The sequence below is a fragment of the Periophthalmus magnuspinnatus genome, chromosome 13, assembly GCF_009829125.3.
Source record: "Periophthalmus magnuspinnatus isolate fPerMag1 chromosome 13, fPerMag1.2.pri, whole genome shotgun sequence".
Classification (NCBI taxonomy): domain Eukaryota; kingdom Metazoa; phylum Chordata; class Actinopteri; order Gobiiformes; family Gobiidae; genus Periophthalmus; species Periophthalmus magnuspinnatus.
The window spans coordinates 11,283,214-11,307,346 of NC_047138.1; the positions used below are offsets into that span (position 1 = coordinate 11,283,214).

At 38.9% G+C, this 24,133-nt stretch overlaps 1 protein-coding gene across 1 annotated transcript in view; it reads left to right on the plus strand.

The window, feature by feature from the left end:
• Positions 1–24,133, plus strand: part of zgc:172282 (leucine-rich repeat and fibronectin type III domain-containing protein 1-like protein) — a 135,149-nt gene that overhangs the window by 28,386 nt on the left and 82,630 nt on the right. The window contains exons 2-7 of the mRNA XM_033977052.2: positions 2,664–2,880; positions 6,363–6,514; positions 8,560–8,813; positions 10,077–10,320; positions 13,701–13,858; positions 16,094–16,477. Coding sequence (XP_033832943.1) covers positions 2,688–2,880; positions 6,363–6,514; positions 8,560–8,813; positions 10,077–10,320; positions 13,701–13,858; positions 16,094–16,477 — 1,385 coding nt within the window. The 5' untranslated portion in view covers positions 2,664–2,687. The remainder of the gene's footprint in view (positions 1–2,663; positions 2,881–6,362; positions 6,515–8,559; positions 8,814–10,076; positions 10,321–13,700; positions 13,859–16,093; positions 16,478–24,133) is intronic.

Here is a 24,133-nt window from a genome sequence, read left to right on the forward strand (position 1 = left end):
ATAAAGGACTGTAAATAAATAAATAAACCCCATGTTGTCCTTGTGTGTTTTGGTTCCTCTGGGTTTCCTCTATACCAGCATGCCCAGTAGGCTAACCCTCCTATAGTAGCTCAAGAACAGGAGCTTACATAACTAATCAAATATAGACAACTTATTTGTGTATATGGGGACAAAAGTGTACTTAATTAAAGGACTACTGAGAGCAGAAGTGACATTTTTAACCACCTGCATATTGGAATCAGCTATGTTATATTCAATGCGAGAGTGGAAAGCCCATTGAAATATGTGGCGTGAAAGAGCTGATTGATTCATTACTGTGGAATAGAGATTATACTGTCAACACAGACAAACTAAACAAAGAGTCTGTCAATATGTGTTTGTTGTGTCCTTTGAATAAAATCACGGGCTTTCCTGACTGCTGGAAATATATCTGGTATTGTATTGTTATTTGAGCCTATGCATATAATAGTGTGATAAACAGTCCAGCGCTGCCTTGTGTAATGAGCCTACTCACTGAGATGTGGCAGTTCTGTGATAAGTAATGGGAATTCTGCTTTGATATGTACTTAGTATATACTGAAGGGTGCGAGATTGGATAGTGCAGCTGTGTCCTATTTGATTGTGGGTGTGAAGCATGTCCTCTTTGTGTATCTGTGAGGTTTTGAGAATTCTTCTGCCCATAGCCGAAAAGTAGCGACCCATTCTTGCAACATAATCCTCTCATTTACAACATGAGGAACTGTTGTGTCTGAAAGATAAGGAACAATATGCATCGATGGTTATCAAAATGTGGTATAAGTGCAACTTTTGGAACAAAGACTTCAACTGATTTTACGCAGCCAGTGCCTAGAGCCCAATGATTTTTCTTTTTTTGCATTAGTCCCTTGATTGGTTGATAGAGTGATTGCAATGTTCTGTGTTCCAAATATAGAATTTATTTGGTAGGTGTTTGAAACATTAGCGCAGCCCCTAGGGATCTTGAGCTAGGCTTGGTCACGACTATTGGCAGCTGGAGTGCTGCTACTGCTCAAAAAATGAATATTTTCTTGGGTGGTGTTTGGTGTGGAATTTTGAAGATGCTTTCTTTGCTAAACTCAACAAAGTTTGCAATGTTCATGTCGAAGCACTAGATATTTTCAGATTTATTATAAAACGTGTTTTGCTCTAACTCACGGTGTATTCACGGTGCTTTTTTTTTTTTTTTTAGCTTTCTACCATGTTATAATGTCAAAAACATCCCTGAAGAAGTTTTTGATGTCATCCATGCATGTTTCAGTATTTTAGCTGTCTCTCCTAGGGCCTAGTCAAACCCTCCATGCGGTTAGCTGTAAGATTCTGTCCAAAGCTCCGCCCACAAGCCGACGTCAGCCATGCTCCCACACGACAGTTCTCCATAAATATACAAAAACATGATACAAAACAGTACACAACTTGACAAATCTGATGCAATGTGTTAAGAGTTTCATTAGGTAATGTGTTAGCGCTCTGAAGGGAAGGGGGGGGGCTTAGTATAGAGAGCAAAGGGAGGAGATACTCAAAGTGTCAAAAACTGATGAATTAAAACATGCTAATAGGTTGTTTTCAGCAAATATAGCAGTTTCAAAACAATAAAAGGTAACACGATGATCTAAATGTATTACGTGTTAGCAGTTAATACTAGTGATGTGACGTCTCTTGGCTCTTTTGAAGTTTTTTTTTTTTGTACGTGAACGGCTGGAAACAGATCTTAGTTTTGAAAGCAGCCAAATCTCTTTCTTTCTAATTTTTATGTATTTCTATCCTGATTAACGCTGATTCAACACAAGAATCAGTACAGAAGCAGAGCAGGCAACACGAGTGAGAGGTTTGTGCACAGAAAACACATTTGACATCATAACAATTGTATTATTACTGCAGCACAATGTTTTATTTAGATTATTCATAATTTCAAAGGGTAAACACTCTCCCACTCTCAGTTTGAACCATTTTAAACACGTCTGAACCTTAGTCGTTTCTCTCTGTGATTAGTTTGTAGTTAAATTAGTTCTCACATTGGCTTCTGTCGTATAAACAAATGGTAAAATCGCCGGTCTTTTGAACGGCTCTTTGAAATGAACAGATCCAAAAGATTCAGATCCCATAAAAGAGCCGAAAGTCCAGTGGTAAAAGGTCACATTTTTATATAACGCTTTTCCAGCTTCAAGGCACTTAAAGCGCTTCACATCAAGGAACAACTCACCCATTCATACACCAGAGTACGCAGACACTGGGGACGAGGTGGGTTAAGTGTCTTGCCCAGGGACACAACGACAGCATTCATTTGTGGGAGCTGGAATCGCATCGCCAACCTGCAGGACAGTGGGTCTCACCGCTCTACCAATGATGTTTACTGTATGTCGAGAGCGGGATTCGAACCGCCAACGAGATCGGTGGACAAACGCTGCTGTCGTCCATCACTAATTAATACCCCCGCTTTAATTACTGTCCCTTCTATCCCAAACACATCCCTTAATCATCCACGATATTTTTGTACACAGAGCACCAATGCGTCATCTCAGCACTGGTCATCTTTGTCAGTAGGTCAATGAGTCACCCAAGGTTATGCTCTTCCCTTGCGCTGATGATGTGAGAGCCCTCTTGAATTCACGGCTCATTGCGTTTCTTCCATGCTTTCTCTTTTCCAGTTGCCTTGTTCCCAGCGGAGGAGAATGGAGACTCTGTGGTTGTCTTTGCTCTTGCTAGCGGCAGTGTGCAGGGGCCAACCGTGTCCCAAACGCTGCATGTGCCAAAGCCTCTCCCCGTCTCTCGCCATCCTCTGCTCCAAAACCGGTCTGCTCTTCGTACCCGGGGCCATAGACCGACGCACTGTGGAGCTCCGACTGCAGGAGAACTTCATTACAGGTGAGTCGAATCTGTCGCCGTCTAATTAACCAATCAACGCTTAATCAGGGGCTGGCATTTAGATCGCTTGTGCTTGTCTCCGCCGGTCTTGTGTAGAGCGTGTTAATCGCTCCGAGTGAATGCAATGTTCTCGCTTCCATTATAGAATTAGTTTGCGGTTTATTTGAGTCAGGAACAATCAGGCGGTGGGCTAAGTATACTGTCTTTGTAGTAGGTAAGACCGTGTCATGTATAACTGTACTAAAATGCAACTGGGGTTTGAAACAATTACTAAAATGCCTATGCTAGCCTTCAGGCATTCAGTATTTCATTATTCAGATGCAAACGATGAGACCAGGCTTATAATTAGCTGTGTATTTATTGAACGCAGGTTGCTGTTGTCAGTGTTTGTATATAACGGCATGTTAATAAGATAAGTGCTATTCACAGTATTTGAAGTTCTAACAGCAAACTTCACGTATTATCAGTAGTGGAATGGAGAAACTTCGACTTTTACTATGGATCAGACCCGGACGACTGAGGGATTACTCACACAGTCGTGGAAGGTATCGAAGTACAAGTGGTAGAGTACGGTACTTAAGTGGAATGTTTAGGTATCTGTGCTTTTTAAGTGTTACAGCAGATCCTTTTTACTTTTAATTCACTACATTTGAGAGTAGATATCTATACTTTCTTTGATCCATCCATTCATTTTCTTCTATCCGGGAACACGTCTCGGGGGCAGCAGTCTAAGGGATTAGGGACTCCCAGACTTCCCTCACCCCAGACACTTCCTCCCTCAAAGTGTTCTCAGGCCAGTCAAGAGAAATGGTACTTTCTTTGATTTGAGTTTTTTTTTGTTTGTTTTTTGTGGTAACATCCTGAGTTCAAGCTTCAGCTTTGAGCAAACATAAATAAATGCACAAAATTCGTAGAAAAAATGTAAAAATGTACTTGTATTGTTGCTATTGACCAAAATATGTATCATTTTTAATCATTATCACTACATGTAACACTTTAACAAATGAACAACACTTGTGTGAAAACCGTGCTTTTTACTGTCAAAGTACATTTTTAAACAAATACTTCAATACTTTTACTTGAGTAACTTTTTACCTCTGTATCTTACCTCTAATTAGTACTTCTTCCACCACTGCTTATTATACACTTTTATGCCGAAAGCTTTTCAATTGAATCCAGATATACTTTAAATTTAAATTAAGTTATACACAGTAATTTGAAGTCCCAACTCAAGGCAGACGCTTAATCTTTCGTATAAGAAAATCATAGTGCAAAAAGGCATGCAATTTAAACATTGGTCTCCCCTATAATTTGTGCAAACATAGCTTCACTATCCTCCCGAGTCAGTTTACCCAATGCATCAATCGCAAATGAACGTATAGCATCTGGAAGGTACAGCCATGTGACGATAATGAAATTTGGTGTCACGATTATCATGGCCAGAATAATTGCGATTCATGATAATGTCACGGTACTGATTGATGAATGAATGATGTTATGGATATGAATAATTATAATTTTAATATTACAAACAGGTTTTCCATATTTAAACAGCTGTTATAGCATTGTACTGTGTTATCAGTGAAAACAACAATGATCTAACTGGGAACATTATGAATAAGTACAAAATAGGCCCAAAAGTCACTGACACTTTTAAATCTTCAATAGCTCCTATAATTCTTCAATTATACTCACCAAATTTTAGCATTAGGTAAACTGAACCTTGTGAGATTTTTGGCAATATATACACGGTTATAATTGTTCACTTACACCTGAACTTATCACTACTTATCCACCATTTTCGGTTTCACATTGAATGGCCCGATCCAACACACTTTGCATAACATTTGAAAGCATTTCCAGGCTTATGGCTCTTATTTGATCCTCGATATTACGTTTTAAGTAATTTATTGTCTGAGGTTTATTCACAAACACCTTTTCTTTAAGATCGCCCCACAGGAAGAAATCAGGACTAGTCAGGTCTCGAGAGATCACATACTGCAGCCTCATTATTCCTTTAATGGCATTTACGCTTGGGGCAACACCGCTCGGTTTCTGGATTTTGACCCATGTGACTCAAAGCACCACTGTACAATGAGGGTTCGTTCCTCGGTGCTGTATTTGCTCACATTAATGTCGAAAGGGTAGTTCTAAATGCTCTGAAAAATGAAAGAAAAATAAAAGAAAAATATTCAGAAACAAAATAGTTATGTTTTTTTTTTTTCTGCATATATAGGAAACAAAATGGTGATTATCTTTGTTGGTGATTTTTACGATTACATAAAATTAAATAAATAAATAAAGAGGCAATTCACATCAACAAAGTGCCCTGCTGAGATTGGGCCTTCACAGTTTTTTTTTTTTAATTTATTTTTTTTATTTTTTCCAAGATAAAATAAAACAAATGCGAATTCATAAGTGTCCTGTTTGAGAAAGTCACTAACTAGACCCCTTTTCCATTCAATAATTGTCTGGCAGGCATAAATAAGCTTTGCTTCAGCCTATGCCTTTCAGACACAATGAACAAATTCTATATATGTGTATGTGACTGTGACAATGTTTTATTTATTTTCTGTGTGTGTCTGAATAAACTAACTAACTAAAAAAGTCTCTTTTACCTGTAGTTGAGCTGTTCCATCGTGTAAACATGTCTGATTTTTCATATCCATCCGTCAGTGGTAGGTGGTTCAGGTTTCAAACAGTAGATCATGATCAGTATACCCTTTTTATCACGATTGTCCCATCCCTACAGGAAGAGGGCATCGGGTGTCAACTGAACATACTGGTACGATGAATTAAATTGGATACAACAACACAAAAAAGACAAAGATGTTTTAAAATCGCTCATAATGTTTGTGTTATGTGAAATTCGTCAGATCATTTCAGTACAATTTGGGCATACATGTTCCACGGTATGAAGAGAAGAAACCCAGACCAAAGGATATACAAAATGATATTTTTAAAAAAGTAAAAATGCTTGAAGTGAGGTTTTTGTCTAGGTCAATAATTAATGAATAGGTGGCTGAGAGCAAACATTTGCAAGAAAATCAGAGGCCAACGCACTCTTCGGGTATTAAAAGTTTAAAAAGTCATTATTTAACTGTGGTAAATCATGATCTTCTGTCTGCATCTAATTAGAAAGCATTTTTTTATTGTCTGACAACCAGGAAGTGCATATTAGCATGCTAGTTATCAGCTTTACCATCATGGCAAAACTCTCCCTGCTCCCTGAGAGTTGTGAAAAGCACTTGTAAACTCATCACCGTGAGTAATTAGGATGTTCCAGATGTATAAGTGAGGAATAACTGGTTCTGTTTTTCATTGTGAACATCACCACAAAAATCAGCGCCTTTAATTAAAAATATCCAGTACGGACCAGACAGATTGATTGTTTTTTCCATGTTGACTTCATGTAGCGTGCCATGTACTCTAGCCCGATCCAACCCACACTGACCCTGTTGCCATGGTTCCCTCCCCCTCAGCTGTTCGCAGAAAGGACTTTGCCAACATGACGGGCCTGCTCCACCTGACTCTGTCCCGGAACACCATCAGTCAGATCCTGCCCGCGGCCTTCAGCGACCTCCGCCGCCTCCGGGCCCTACACCTCGACTCCAATAGATTAACTGTGATCAAGGTGAGATGGATGGATGCGGGCTTCTCTACATTCATCAAAAGGAAATAAAGAAAATGGACGATCTTTCACTGCTCTGATAAGAAAATTAATTAAACTCCGGTTCGTGCAGCTACCCTTTAGGATCGCTCAAGTCTGTCAGGAGAAAATAGATGGCCTTATAATGTTTGTAGACCCAAATTGTAAAGTACGTAAACATTTGCAGAGATTTAAAATATAAGCGTAAGCATTTAGAACTGTCTCTCTGGAAATGTCAGGCAATATCAAACACACATAACTTAAAAACGCATTATGGGACTTTTTTGGTTGAGGGCCCACAACCCGTTTATCTCCATGACAATGTTTATGCTTCATGCTCGGAATGTTCTACAGTATGGCATTCAACATATCTATCCAAGGAGACACCAACAGGTCAAGTTACAGGTCAGATCTGTACAAAGGCAACCCCGCTCACAGTAAAAATGCATGGTTTTTTTCTGTCTTTTTTGTGTTATAACTACACCTCCAATTGAATAAATGCAAGATAGATAAGTATATAATGCCATACTGTGGAATAGCCCAGGCAAATGGATCTCTAAGCAGGTGACAGACTCTCCAAAATAAAAGTTCATACACTTTCAACATTTTTACTGTGTTGCAACGTAGCCATCAGAGCTATGTGAGCTTCCTATTGTCTTCAGCCCCGCCTTTTTTTGCCGTAAATGCGTGTAACCTGCTTTTTTTTTTTTTTTTTTTGTAGTGGCACTTCCGGTTAAGCCAAGTCCCTTTTATTTCAGTGGAAAACTTGGGAAAAGTTTGATATAACGTAGATTGATTTCGGTAAAATGTTCTACGTTCATGTGACTAACAATTCAACACTCCACCGATTGTCTAGAGGCTTTAAAACGACTCTGTAGAACTTAATTACTGCCAAGATCAGCCCCACGCAAAAAAAAAAATACAACCCGAATGATGATGGTGGAATAAAGTGAATACCTCTACTGAAATTGCAATGATTTTATTCACACTTAAACGCACCACATGTACAGTAACATTCATATAGGTATTTTTAGATAGCATATAGCTGTAAAGGTTACCGCAGCTTAGCAGAAAGCAGGCTCCAGGTCAGAAGAGCGAAAATCAAACCTTTACCAGCCTTTACCAGGGATCAAATGAGGCGAATGGCTTAGAAACCAGCCAGGTCAGCAGCACATACTCACAGAGCTCTGCCTTGTGCTGAAAACAACCCAACACAAAAGAGCAATGAGCGAGAAGCCAGGAGAGGTTTAACGCTCACAGATTATGCAAAATCAACGTTTTTGCTGCTTAAAAACATACTCACTGAAGAAGCAATGAAAAGAGCAACTGTCAAATGATAAGTCTTTCTTAAAATCCTGTTCTGATAATAGTGAAAATGCGCCTTAAGTTTTGGTAAATGTAAAATGTAGAAAATACAAGCCCCCCCTTGAGAGAAAAAAAAAAAGTCTCCAGCCAGTTAGAAACAAATGCATGCAAGGTTAAGAACATAATAGTTTGAATGTCTTTTTGAATGAACCATGAACAACAAAGGCTCGACTAATTCCAGGGAGTGTTTTGTTAGCACTTTGTATTACCTACACATAATTAGCCTTAAACGTCCCATATTACGTTAAGAGTTTTGCTTCATTTACACGTTTGAGTAACTCTTTATTATTAGTTTGTTTACATCTCCAAAGCTCAAAATGCTCCGTTCCACCTTGTGATGTCATGAAGTGGTAGTTTTCAAGGTAACAGCTATTGTACCTTTTGCCAGTAGAGATTGGCAATTCCAGGTCTGATATTATTCAAATGATTCTAGTGAAGGTGTATGGAGTTTAAAAACACAGTGGAGCACTTCCTGTATCACCACATGACATCACAAGGTGGAACAGGCTTTGTTACTACTTAATCAAGGAGTTTGGTTATTAATTAAGTAGTTACGAAGCCTGAATCATTAAGGTTAACACATAGTTATTATAAAGTGTATAGCAACTAACTACCATCATTCTAAAGTCTCAATACGTGACTTGTATATATATATTTCTTAATAGGATGACCATTTCAAAGGCCTGACCAACCTGCGTCATCTGATCTTGGCGAATAACCAGCTCCACTCCATTTCCCCACACGCCTTTGACGATTTCCTGGCCACGCTGGAGGACCTGGACCTCAGCTACAACAACCTGATAGAGGTCCCGTGGGAGACTATCGGGCGCCTCACCAATGTCAACACCTTAAACATGGATCATAACCTCATCGAAAATGTACCACAAGGGGTGTTCACCAATCTGCACAAACTGGCAAGGTAAGTGTTAGGTGTTAAAATGACACTCATGGATGTCTATGGGTAAAAACACGAAACTTGACTAATTAATATAGATACTTTCTCCAACGTAACCAAATTTGACTGAATCTTAATGATGTACAGCCAGAGGAGGGTAAGCTAGCCAAATGTTTTACTCAAGTAAGGTAATATTTTTCAGAGTGTAAGTCGCACCAGCCAAAAAAACGCATAATAACGAAGAAAAAAAACATATTTTTCACAAATAAGTCGCATCTGAGTATAAGTCGCACCCCCAGCCAAAGTATGAAAAAAAGTGCAACTTGCGGTAGTCAAGTAGAAGTACATAGTGGTCCCAGAAATAACTCAAACAAGAGTAAAAATGCATTTGGTAAGACTAAGAGTGACAGTCTGGACGCAACAGTTATGTTATGTTTGATTTAAGATTTACAGATAATGAACACAATCTGGTATTTTCAAATGTTAGACTTAAAACATGTGAGAAACGTAATCATATCTGAAGGAGCGCTGCAAGAAATCATTTGATATTGTCAACAGAAAACTTTTGTCACCGTTGACTTACTCACAGTGGGAAAAGTAACCAAAAAACTATTAAAACCAATTAAAACTGCTATTACTCAAGCGGAAGTAAAAGCACGATATTTAAAAATAACTCAGAATATTTGTAAAATACGTTCACATCACAATATAGAGAAATCAAACATAAATAAGCATCATAAAATTTGCATTAAAAGAGAAGAGCGCAGAATAAAAACCTTTCAGTCATGTGCACAGCTAAATAGAACCGTTTTGAGTCTGGATTTAAACATTGTCAAAGTAGAGGCCTGTCTCACATCTTCAGGAAGACTGTTCCAAGTTTTAGCTGCATAAAACTGAAACGCTGATTCCCCGTGGTTAGTTCTGACTGTGGGCACCAGCAGGAGGCCTGTCCCTGAAGTCGTTACAGTCTGAGATGGTTCATATGGCACCAACATGTCGGAAATGTCCTTTGGTGCTCGGTCATGGAGAGACTTGTACACGAGCAGAGCAGCTTTAAAGACATGTACTTGAGTAAATGCAATTAGACATGTGTTACCAAAATTAATTCAAACATGTTAATATATTCTAAAAATAGCCATTAAGGACAAGACAAGATTACCCACAAACTTGCTAGGTAGCATTCCAGGCCAAATCCCAAATCCACTTTATTACATTGTCAGCAGCTTTGTGTGTGTTCTATGGATGACTTCCCCTTTCCTCTCCTCACATAATCCTTTTCTTGCGCAGGCTTGACATGACGTCTAACAAGCTAAAGAAAATCCCTCCAGATCCATTGTTCCTCAGAATTCCGGTTTATGCCAAGTCCAAAGGCTCCCCTCTCTCCTCGCTGGTCTTGAGTTTCGGGGGGAACCCTCTCCACTGTAACTGTGAGCTCCTGTGGCTGAGGAGGCTGACCCGAGAAGATGATCTAGAGACGTGCGCATCGCCGCCCGACCTCAGTGCCAAGTACTTCTGGACTATTCCTGAAGAGGTAAAGACTGACATTATATCCCAAAATGTTGGAATGTGCTGTTTTAGTGAGGTGTTGAATGTGTGTATAGAATTTAAAAGTGCAGTCTAGTGTATTTTTTTCTGATACAGGATTATACACCTGCTTGTCTCCATGGAGATGATATTGCTAGGCAGGGGAGAAGACACGAGATTGGATCCAGGAAAATGAGATGACATTTTGACATAATTTATCATATATACATTTTGAAGCACAGTTCACAATTTTGGTCTCACTTTTTGATTTTTGGAGCTACAGCCTCTTAATCTCACAAGATCATTTTTATGTTTGTATGTACAAACTTGTGGCAGTTTTATATTGTGAGATTTTATGACCCTAGAGCAGACATGCCCAAACTGTGGCCTGGGAGCCAAATGCGGCCCTCAGACCATTTTTTCTAGGCCCTCAAGCTTCCAGGTGAATTGGCCCATATTACCTTAAACAGTACTTTTTACTTTATATTTCTGAAAATCTACTTTAACAAGCCCATATCAAATATTTAATGTGTCCCACTGAGGAAGTTAACATGAATGAAGGTCTAGTGCAGGGGTGTCAAACACATTTTCACAGAGGACCACATCAGCAAAATGGCTGCCGTCAAAGGGCCAAATGTAAAATAAATGTAACTCATTTTTTAAACTTGTTTAACTCTTTCTGTATTCATTGCTTCTTTAAGTTATAAATATTACATATGCATTTGCAAAGATGTAAAAAATATAGCTGTGTAACTGCGCATCTCCGGATAAAATGACATTTTAAGACCATCACACCTTTTAATTTACCCGGTCCAGGGCCACATAAAATGATGTGGAGGGCCACATTTAGCCCATGGGCCTTGAGTTTGATACATGTGGTCTAGTGGTTCAGTCTAACTTGTAATAACAACACACATTTGAAGTATTCAACTGGTGACCAGTCTATGGCCCTCAATCGGCCCTCAGCTTTGTCTGTGTTTTTATATGTGGCCCTTAATGAGAAAAGTTTGGACACCCCTGCCCTAGAGCAGTTTGTTCCATCCTTAGTTGTTGCTTTGCCTGTAATGGTCCATAATATGGCATTATATATCGCCATTCAGGTCAGATCTGTAGAGAGGTGACCGTGAACTTTAAAGCATTTTTCAACAATAAAAACACATGCAAATGAATAAATGAAACAGAGAAGAGAGTAAAGCCATGGGTTGTGTCCTATGTCCACACTATTCCCTAGTTAGGGCACTGTTTAAGGGTCACGCTATTTTTAGTGGTGTCCGAATGTCCAGTTGTTGAAAAAGTAGTGCACTCAAAATTTCCCACAATGCTCCTTGAAAATAGCGGGTATCAGTGGTAACTAGAACAGTCAATACAGACCAGAATGCATTGCGAGAGTTGGAAAAACAACAGCGAACAGTAACAGGTCTTTAACTGGACACAAACACAACTGAATGAAGCAGATAGAAGTGCTGGTTTATCGGCCTGTTGATCCTCATTGTCGTAAATAAACTGTTAGGGTGGAAAGGTTCTAGCGTTAGACGTTTACCTTAGCTCGAGCTGTTAAAAGAGTGATGATTTTCACATCTCAGTTAAAAAAATGAATAATCCAATCAGTTTATGTGAAATCCAGCTGGACAAAAACTTCTATGAGTCCATAAATATTTGTGTACCCGTCGAATCTAATCATTTATGACCAAAATCAAGTTTTATCAGCGCTTAGCCTTTAGACTTTTTTTCACCTTAATGACATAGTCACATGACCTGAATGTAGTGATCTGTGTGTCCAAATCGTTCTGTGAATGAGGCACTATAGAATCTAGAAGTTATCCTTTTATCAACGTTGGTTTACTTTGTGGACTGAAATTCTCTCTTCAGAACAGATCATTTGATTTTGCAGTATACTAGAATGCAGCTTACTCTGCGCTTTGCCCTTTTTACAAATTGGTCTGAGACGTTAAATCAAAGAAAGCAAAAATATCAAATCTCACAAGGATATTTTAAAGTCATTTCTCCATTTACCACACACTCACAGCTCCAACCATGTAACTACAATTAAATGACTTATAAAGACATAATATAAGTGGTATTCTACCCTGATATTATCCATCTTTCCCCACGTGAAAGCCTCTGATATGGAACTAAATTGTAATGTGTCAAAGGCATTCATATTGATAATAGGCTGCAGCTCTTAACACTTAAGATGGAAGCTGAAAGATTAACTGCTGATGGATATTTAATGATTTACTTTGACTTGTACTGATTTATTACTATTATTACTACTACTACTTACTATTCACACCTATGGATAAGCTAGGTAAGATGAGGTTAAGGCAAAGTGCAAGTCAGTGTGCACATGCAAGTGGGTTTTACACATGTACACATAGTTCCGGTTTCACGTTTGTCTTGCCCCAGTACAGATATATTGTTGCTCTATATAGTACGTAGCTCTTGACAATAGAATAAGTCAGCTGTGGACTATCTTCAACCGTTTTATTGTCCGATAATCAGGACATGCACTCTTACCATACTAGTTGTGACGGCAAAACACCGCTCTGCAAGAAAGTCATTGCTGTGAATAATTAGGATGCTCAGAATGCATAAGGTTCTGAATCTCTTTGGACCACTGCAAACCGTTTAAAATGGACTATTAAACTGTTTTTTTAGATTTTTAAGAATCAGCTTCAGCGCTTTCAACCTGGCATTTGGCGCTTTGCCTTCTCCCACACAGCTACTGCTATATTTACAGTGGAATGAAACCAAGTAGTGTCACCAGAAAAACAAATTGCATCGGAAGCATGTGTGAATGGAGCGTAAGATATCTCTAATAAGTAACAGTACAGTTCAAGATAATGATACAAAATAATAATAATACAAATTCCGATACCACTCTGCTCATTCTGTAGACACGAGCAGCCGCTGTTGACGCCTGTGGCTAATGGTAACGCTAACGCTCACAGCAGGTTAAAGGCAGGCTGTGGAGGCTTTGCAGACACTTAAAACATGCTAATAATAACAGAAAAGATATTTGTGTTACCGCTTTGATTCCTTCATTTAGCCTTTAGTGTGGAAGCTGAACACTGCGGGCCTCACTGCTGTTTTTATCCAGACTGTGAGGCAGAAAGCGACAAAGTAGAAAAGTAAAAGTCCTCATCAAGCCTGTTATACGTTTGACTCTTCAATCTCATTTATTCTTGTAGATTTTCTTTAGTGATTGCCTTTTAGTAGATGTATTTGTTGCTCTTGTACTGTAATAACATTGAGTAGCCTTAGAGTACTTCTTCACACTGTGGTCTGGTATCGGCAATTACAGTTAGGTCAAGTATCGTATTGCATCAACAAAAATGGTATCAAAAAAGACACTAGTTGTAATTGGATTGTTTGTGTTTTTTGTAGGAATTCATCTGTGATCCACCAGTTCTGACTCGTAAGTCTCCTCAAACGGTGGCGATGGACGGGCAGCCCGCCAGCCTGAAGTGCAAAGCCAATGGAGACCCAGAGCCAGAGGTCCACTGGATCAATCCCGAAGGTCGCCTCATATCGAACACATCCAGGTACCCTCACTCTCTCAACATTCTACACACTGTTGTACTGACTTCTGTACAGTTACTACCAAGGTTGCTAGATCTTCAGATGCAATGGTTCCTGAGAAGTCCGGGTTATCCCAAGTCCAAAGGCTCCCCTCTCTCCTCGCAGGTCTTGAGTTTCGGAGGGAACCTTCTCCTCTGTAACTGTGAGCTACTGTGGCTGAGGACCCTGAAAATGATCTAGATCTTGTCCCATCCTTCGTTGTCGCTTTGCCTGTAATAGTTCATGATATTGCATTATGTATCTCCATGGAGTTAAGGAAATGGCGTATTGGGCCAATGCAGGTCAGATCTGTTGAGAGTTGACCATGAACTTTAAAGTAGAGAGAGGGAAGTAAAGATATAGGCTGGGTCTGAAAGTCCGCACGAGGTTGCTGGATCTTCAGACAGCAACAACTGACCAAGCATTTGAAAAAAAGAAACAAAAATGGGTCAGGCACACTACAAAACTAAGCCAAAAAGTAAACAGTAACTATGGGTCACCACTCGATGATCACATACTTAACGTAATTAACATATTTCAAACCTTAACAGCATGTCTGATTGCAAAATATTTGAAGACAGAGGGCATGGTGACTAGACTAATATCTATATGTATAAATAATACAGAGAGATGTCATTCTGAATTTGCAGTCAGTCAGGCAAGCAGTGGGAGGAGAGGTTGTCAAGAAATGTTTTTAGATCAATATTGCGGTTTACAATGAGCAAAATGTACTGACCTGTTTGTGATGGTTTCGTAATAATCATACCATATTTTTGCACAATACAAGCAGTAGCGGGGCATTATGTGGACCAGGATGTAGGCCACAGAGATTGTGTTGGTGGGGTGAGACATCCATGTCATTCAAACGATCCCTTTGTGACCTATTAGAGGCTTGCCATCTGGTAACCTAGCTGGCACTACCCCTCAACTATACATGTGCTCCATATGCAGTATAATCACATATAAATATTGTAGTGAGGTCAATGCGGAGTTGTGCACAGGTGAGCCGAGTCTTCCACTTTAATTACCTCTACATCATGTGACACATTCTTGACTTACAGTAGAGAACTTACATACAGCACAAGCCATACATTTCACATAGTTTTAAATAAAAGGTAATCCAGCCACAAATAAAAAAATAATTGAATAAATCCCAAACTCGCATCAGCAAAATGGTTGGATTAGGGTGGGTGTCTAAGAATTGTATTTAATTTTATTATTTTTATATTTTTATATATTTGTGTTTTTATGTTATTTTAATGATTATTTTTTATTTTATTTTAATTATTTATTTTTATTTTATATTATTATTATTATTATTATTATTATTATTATTTTTATTTTTATTTTTATTTTTATTTTTATTTTTATTATTTTTATTTATTTTTTTAATTAATTAATTAATTAATTTTATTTATTTATTTTTTTCCACCAATTTTTTATTTTATTTTTTGGACCAGTAAGAAGTGTAAACATATCCTTTGAACACTGCTTCATGATGCACTTGATACACCACTGTTCCAGTTTCAGAAATGTATTGACTCTGAATGCCATTTCCGCTCTGAACAAGGACACTCAAAACGAATAAACTCAAGTGTAAGAGCTCAATAAACAGCAGAATCCATTTTAAAAAACACATGATTGTTAATACTAGTCATTCGGTTAACTGCCTGGTTTAATTCTACCATTACAATCACAAATAATCATAGAGCTATTGTGCTAAATTTTTTCAGCACTCTTATTACGCATTAGTTTTCTATGTAAGTTGAAAAGCACAAATTATGGAACTAATGTGTTGTATTTTTAACATGAGCCTGGGGTTAAAGACAGCCTTACTGATAATTGGTTCCCGCCCTTAAATTACCTCTTTATTCCAAGGTCAGCAAATGTACTCATCAGCTATTCATGTGAACGTAAGGTCAAGACCATGGGCAAATGAATCAGAAAACCTGGCAGATGTCTGTAATAATAATTTTACCTCCAGGACAGATTCTTGGTTCTACAAAAGAAAAAAAAAAAGAAAAATTCAAGGTATTTTTAGTAATAGAAACAGTTGTTATTGAATTAATGCCATTCTGCGGAAAATTCCTGGCAAAGCAATAACTTCTCCATGGAGACAAGCAGAGTGTATAACCGAAAGTATCTGCAGTGTGCCTTAATTGCTGCATTAAAAGTATCAGTATATTTTCCAGATATTATTTGAACTACGTGTGTTTCAGAACAATGGTTTACCCGAACGGAAGCCTGGAAATTAACGCCACAACTGCAAAGGATGCTGGGAATTTCACCTGCATCGCCTCGAACGCCGCAGGGGAGTCGACGGGCCGAGTGGAGCTGGTTGTAACCGCCGTGCCCCACCTGGCCAACAGCACTAGCCGAAGTCGAGACCCCTCATCCGACCCCGCCCCCTCGGACATCCTCACCTCTTCTAAGGCCGCGTTACCTAGCAACGAGACGCGAGGAGGAGCCGATCGGAGAGTGTCATTGGTGGAGCTGACGGGCAACTCCGCCCTCATCAGGTGGAGCAGTCAAACGCCCATAAACGGGGTCAGGATGTTCCAGGTCCAGTACAACAGCTCCGGGGATGACACCTTGGTCTACAGGTCTGTACGTTTGATTTATAACGGGGCGTTGAGTGTGGCGTTGTATTTGTGCATCTCAAACTCATTTTTCAAGGAAGATATGGTTGCGTTTGTTTTGAACTCCACGCTCTTTGTCCTGGTTCAGCTCTCGTTTATATTACTCTGTCTGCGGTTGGATAAATGTTTAAGGTGGTTGGTAATAGAATACAGAGCAGTTGTTTGTCAGAAGGATAAGTAGAAGACTTACTCCTTTTAAACATTATGGCTGCGCTAAACTGTGACATTTGGTGATATTGGTAGGTTGGTAGATAAGTGAATAGATAGGTAAGTAGGTGGGTGAGTAGATAGATAGACAGACAGACAGACAGACAGGTAGGTAGGTAGGCAGGTTGATAGATAGATAGATAGATAGATAGATAGATAGATAGATAGATAGATAGATAGATAGATAGATAGATAGATAGATAGATAGATAGATAGATAGATGATAGATAGACAGATAGATCGATAGATAAATAGATGGTTTAGTGGGTAGAAAGGTGTGTTGATAGGTAGGTTGGTAGGTAGGTAGATAAGTGGATAGATAGGTAAGTAGGTGGGTGAGTAGACAGACAGACAGACAGGCAGGCAGATAGATAGATAGATAGATAGATAGATAGATAGATAGATAGATAGATAGATAGATAGATAGATAGATAGATAGATAGATAGATAGATAGATAGATAGATAGATAGATAGATAGATAGATAGATAGATAGATAGATAGATAGATAGATAGATAGATAGATAGATAGATAGATAGATGGTTTAGTGGGTAGGTAGGTTGATAGAAAGGTGTGTAGATAGGTAAGTAGGTGGGTGAGTAGGGAGGTAGGTAGGTAGATGGGTGGTTAAGTAGGATCATAGGTGGGTCAGTAAGGAGATAGGTAGGTATGTGGGTAGATAGATAGATAGATAGATAGATAGATAGATAGATAGATAGATAGATAGATAGATAGATAGATAGATGGGCAGGTAGGTAGGATGATAGGTGGGTCGGTAAGGAGATAGGTAGGTAGGTGGGTGGGTAGATGGGTGGGTTGGTAGATAGAGAAATTCCTTTTCACAGACACTGTCAAACAAAATCACATAGATACAAACAGTAAGGACAAATACACAAAGGACACATACACACACACACGCACATACACTTCTTGGGGATCCAGCTTATCATAGTTGCAAATACTGTTGTTAAAATGTATTTGGGTGATTTAGTGCAGAATGCCATGTGCAATATATTTATTATCTCATGTAATATTACTGTATTGTCACCCATGTGTCATGTCTCATATTGAATTGTGAGGGACCCTGGTTAACATAGTAATTGCTTCTTTTAGTACCCAGGAACTACGCAAATAGTCATATCCCCTGTAAATTCATACTAAATACCTCTGTAAATTCATATTAATTACTCCTTTTAGCCTAAATTATATAGTTTTTCTTACAGTTTGTTGTTCTGGGGTTAGTTAATTTACGCTAATTATACATTGAGCTTATATTACTTAATCATGTGGTGCTTTTAGAGAACACTGTTAACCTCCCAGCCTTGTTAAATCAATTATGAAAGCTTTGGGTGTGCTGAATCTACTGTTTGATTATGTCTAAGCCACTGTTTCAGATAGGCCACCATCTCCCTGCCTGCTATGAAATCAGTTATTGCCTTATATCCACTGGAATCCCTGGTTAAGCTTTATCACTGTAGTGTTTCTTTGCTGATTCCTGAGTGAATCATATGTGTAAGTAGATGTGTGCATATGAGCCTTTTGCTATGTAAATCCCGCTTGTGCTGGGAGGATGAGAGCTCATGATGGAGGATACAAGAAGAGATTATGCTGCCATCAGATAAAGTCATGAAGACGATGGTAGTCTCAAGTCAATTACCCGTGTTATATGTTGGCACAAGTTTATACAATGTGCTTTGTTCATATGGTGCGTGTATGTTTTTTTATTTATTTATTTTTCATTTTATTGAATTTAGTTTGTTTCCTGCATTCTTTCTTGCTAATAATATTAACAAACACATGACTTTTCTAAATGATTTGTGATTCAGCCTAGCGTTAGATACAGCTAACTAAAAAAACTAAGCAAAAACATAACAAAAACTACACTATCCATGGGTTACAATAGAACTGTCACCATAGAAATTAACAAATGAAAACAAAATATTCAATCGTTTGAATGGCACCTTTAAAAATGAGCCTGAAACCCATGAAAACCCAGTCTATACATGGATGTTTTTTGTTTTTTTTCTGTCATGGATGCCATTTTGAGGACTTTCGGTCACTCAAAGCGTACAACATTTTTCATCTGTAAAACCCGTGGGTATACATACATACACTGTGCATTTAGGTTACCTTTATGTTGTGTCTATGAAGCAGACAACACAAAGTACCATTTATAGTTTGTGTGTTCTACTTCCATATTGAGCAGGTGTTCAAATGCTGATTCAATAAGCTTCCAACACTCTCCTTGTGTTTCTTACAGTAGTGTATACATGGTGTTGAAAAGAAACATGACTTATGTTATGATTTTCTGTAAATGTTCGCACTTTTGGGCAATATGGAGTCTCTGTGTGTAAAAAAACCCACATCACTGGCACATTACTGGATAAATATATGTGAAAGCCTGGGAAAGCCCGACTTATTTTCAGCTCCGAGTGAATCTCATATCTTCCGGAGTCGTCATAGCAACTGTTTGGGAAAGTCTCTTAGATCTGTGCGGCTATAACTGTCTCCTGGCACAACAGTAATCGCGCATTAATTGCATGGGCTATATGTTCAGGCTTTATTTATCTCTATAGACCCACTAGTGGTGTTTTCAAATCACTTGCATTCTTTCATCCGTGGAATAAATCTAAAATATAATGGTTCAAACTCCCAATTTAAAGTTTGCTAATGATAGTTTCACAATGGATTTTAAATGAGAAGAAGACAGATTTGATTCTCAGTAGGCCGTAGAGTTGGCTGATAGTGTTATAACGTGCTACATGTGTTTTAGTCACACTTTTGGGGTAGTATTAAAGACTAACAGGTAACACTTTATGAAACTAAAAACTTAATTAGATTTAATAAAGCATGAACAGACCTAATGGACTAATGCACTTCCAAGTCCACTCTGGCTCCAGAAGAACATTTTCCATTCATTTTTCTCATATGAAATTGAAATACAGTGGTCCCTCGTTTATCTCGAGGGTTACATTCTAAAACTAACCTGCAATAGGCGAAATCCACAAAGTAGTCAGGTTTTTTTTTACAATTATTATATATGTTTTGCAGCTGTAAAACCCCTAACCACACACTTTATACACTTTTGTACTAGGCGTTAACATTTTCTCACATTTCTCTCTTTTTTAAACACTCTCAAAGTTCATCCATATTAAAAACTTGTTCAGGCTTATATCCCCCTTCCTCGATGATCGCTTTCATTGTGTTGTTCACGTGTCTCTGCTCCAGCGGTATCCACAGAGGCGCCCTCTCCGTGCACAGAAACACTTTTGAGTCCAAAGCCTTTCTGAAATTTGTCAAACCAGCCCTTGGTGGCATTAAGTGGGCTTGGGACTGCATGAAAAGTACTCGTCGATGGCCTGGGCTCCGCATCATCCTGCTCCTCGATGTCATGAATGTCATCACTGTCAGCAAAGGTTTCAGCACTTCAGAGTCTCACTGCGACTGAACATTAATGTAAATTTGTCAAGCTGAACGCATTGTGTACTGTACATGAGACACGACACGGAGGAGACTGATGGACAATAGTCTACAGTCCCTTAGCCAATCAGGACGCAGAACACAATGCACATTCATATGCAAAATTGCGCAAAAAAAATCAGCAAAAAAGCAAGACGTGAACTGCGATATAGCGAGGGACAACTGTATTAAAGCAGACCTATTATGTAAATTCAACTTTTCAGAGCCTTTAACCAAGTTAGAGTGATTTCCCCTTCTCATTTACCCTTACCAGTTGTTTTTGAAGTGATTTGTGCATGTTTGAGCAATCTTAAATCACTTATTTTCAAGACGCCATATCCCCGTATTCCCGTTTTCACTGCCACGACATACAACCACTGCTCTGTACTTACTTTGTTCTCCAATTTTATTTTCTTAATCGATGATACGCGTACAAATCGGCATCATCGCATAGTCATTTAGGTACAAATGAAAAACAATCTGCTACTCGCTAGTGTTTCGAGTCCAAAAAGTTAAAATGATGGGCCTTGTCGTCTTTAGCTACCACAGAGCGGATTAGCCCTGAGCAAGCTTTCAAACTTTTAACATACATTTTTTGGTGAGGTCTATGGGAAATTTGAATGGGAAATGTCCTTACCAAGGGGTCTCACTGTTGCGCTCAATTCATAATGAAAAAATAGTTTATTAAGACTTAGTAACTACTTAATATCTGAACTCTAACCCCTTGATTAAGAAATTGACAAGTCTGAATCACTGAAGCTTTTCTTTGTGCTTTATGTAGGTTCAAAATAGTGTAGTAAATATTAAATGTTACCAAATCCCATGCTTTAACAAGACTCTGAGTAATAGTTGCCAAATACCAAAAGACACCTTCACTATTCCATACTATATTTCATGGCTAATACTACATCTACAGTAGTACATGACTCGGGGGGGAAACCCTTGAAGGATTGAAGGATTAATTGAACAAGTTAAATCTCTCCCAGTTGATGATACAACCAGAGGGCTCTTTATTTTGAGAAATCGACTCTTGTGAGATGTGAAAATGCAAGTCTCAGTTGATGGCTGATTATCCTTTTATTTTTAACTCAGAGAGAACTCTTGTTTACGCAGACACTTTCAGTTTTTTATTTTTTTTTTATTCTTAGCATGGCAACCAGTTGATCTGCATAGCAACTGTCCATGTGCACCTACAGGTTGAAGAGTGAATGTGTTTTGTGGGCGCAGTTACTCCGCAGGTAGAAAAACGCAGTGTTCGTGCATGGGTGGAGGGCATTGCGCATAGGTGGATTGGGTTTTTCAGCTTTGTGATCATAAGTGAGTAGTCTAGACGTTACTAATTACAAGTCACATTGCTTTGACCAAATTCAAAAGGTCAGTGTTGCTAAATGGAGTGACCACACAAAGAAGCAGACTTCGAACATGAGAGCTTGTTTTTGTGGGCTGCCAAAACACATGCTGTGGTGTCCAAATTAAGGATTATGGGAAAGTATTGACGAAAGGTGCACTATGTAACTTGTCTCCAGTGATGTTAGTCCTTACTGTGTGCTTATGGAGATGTTTAGTGCCACAATTTGGGAGATTCTAGGCAAAAAACCATAAAATTTCCAAGGACACAAGCAGGTCGTGCATGTTCCTCCAGAGATGTCACACCTTAAAAAAGTAAAAAATGAAACAAAAGCCTGCACATTCATTTGTTATGTTGTCGTATTGTATTTGTACTTTTATGAAGAAAAAAAAACTAACAAAAAACAGTGATGCATTAGCTTTTGTGAAATATATTCCTGGATCTTGGAGACTATACCAAGAGTCTGCACTCACACTGCACTTTCTTTGGTCAATATCCATTAGCACAGACACCGAGCCCAGAGAGGAGATGTAGGGCAGATAGGAGCACTGTGTTCATTTGATCTGGTGGTGGCAAACAAAAAGGTCTCATAGTTAATACATTTACTAATAATCTGCACTTAATTGTACACATTATAGGTAAATGTGTGCATCAAGGATGATTGGGTGACATTTTATCTATACAATTACTACATATTTTATATGACTTATTTATTGGTAATTATGTGGCCATACTTCAGGTCGTCAGTCTCGTCAGATTGTGGAAGCTAAGAAAAACTGAGCCTGGTTAGTTTCGATTGGAGACCTCAGGAAATACCAGGTGTTGCAGTGGGGCAGCAGTGGCTCGAGCGGAAACTGGTATTATGATGCTTAGACGCAATGCCTCGTATGTAGATGGTATGTGTGTGAGCGTTGGTGGTGGTTGAAAGGCCCGATGGCACAGATTAGCAGTATCACTTCCGTCAATCTGCCCCAGGGCCACTCAGTATGGGGTGAATGAATAATGCACTGTAAAGGCTCTAAATATAAACCCAATGCATTATTTATTTATTCATTATTATTATTATTATTATTATTATTATTATTATTATTATTATTATTATTATTATTATTATTACTATGATTTAATTAAACATTTATCAGAAGTACGTTTTGTGACATGTGGCTGCCCAGTTGCATTAGGCTGATTTATATGCCAGGTTTCCATTTCTATCTCAAACAACCATTCATTATTGGGATTGGAGTGGCAATGGGGTTGAGTGTCTTGCCCTGAAACACAACAATATTAAGTGCTCCGTCTGTTCTTAAAGTGACAACCCTCAATTGTCACCATCTGGATTTAAATCGTTCATTCCTTGCAGACTGACAATGCACGTGTTGGCAGTGGCTGCATTAGGTTCTGTGTGCTGCTTTACACCTGAATGCTGAGGCAGCTTCTCACAAATGCCATTAGTGGTTCACCCTATTCAGCATATCCCTCTTGGAAGGGTGTGCTCAAAGCACATTTGTAAAGATCGCATTGTAACTTCCCCTGTGTTTGAGGTCATGAAACATTGATAGTATCAGTCCATTAAGGACAGTTGTGACTGAATATATTTGAATAGCTTTATTTCTATACCACACATTGTGCCAGTTGTGACAGTTTCACAGATTGGACTGCCATTTTGTGCCAATGGCCTGGTATCATAAAACAGACAATAATATACACATGGGCACAGGTTTGTTGGGTGAGATGTTTTGATTGATGCATCAACTGTATATATAAATGGACGTGGCTAATGCACCAGCCCCCACGTTCCAAATAGGAAGTGACCGTGGGCGTGCTTCTGGCTCCATCGACATGGGTTTCAATTCAGTTTACATTCATAATACCTCATCATTTTGGTCTTAAGGTCTTTCCCAGTACTGTTAGCAACAGGTTTGATTGACAGTGTTGCTAAGCACCCACTTCCTACTAAACAAGTGGTGCGGTGCTGGTGAGAAGGGGTATTACCGGGGCTTCACTCCAGATTGGCTCTTTGGTTGCTATGATACACGTGGTTGAAATTCCAAATATGGAACTTGGCTTTAAATTTGCCCCTATAACCGCTACCCTCAATGAGCTTCATTTGCCTGGAGCCAAACGCTATAGGTGACGTCACGCTCACTTAGTTCACTTCTTTATACACTCTATGGCTTGATGAAACAATTACAGTATACGTTGATGTTATAGGCCAAATATTCTAGCATAATACTGGATAAAAGTTTAAAATGTACCGCTGTGTCCATTTAATTTTTCCATCTTTTAAGCCTTCTAATTCTAACCGTGCATCTCCATAAACTGCCTTGGGTTATTTGACTTTTGGACCATATTTCAGCAGTTGGTCAATTTAGAAACATTTCCTTTTTTTGCAAAGACCCCCAAAGCGGCGAGAGATTTCCGAAGTATAAAGAGGGCTTCCTACGACACAGCCTCCAACCCCCCTACTTACAATCAATGCCATTTTAGCTACTGTGTGTGACTGTATGTGCATGTGTGCTCCTCCTGTGAGTGCGGTGGGCTTATGGGACGTTGGGTGTCAGTGAATAAGTTAACCCGGACTCTAAGACATGCTCCCCAGCCCCCCT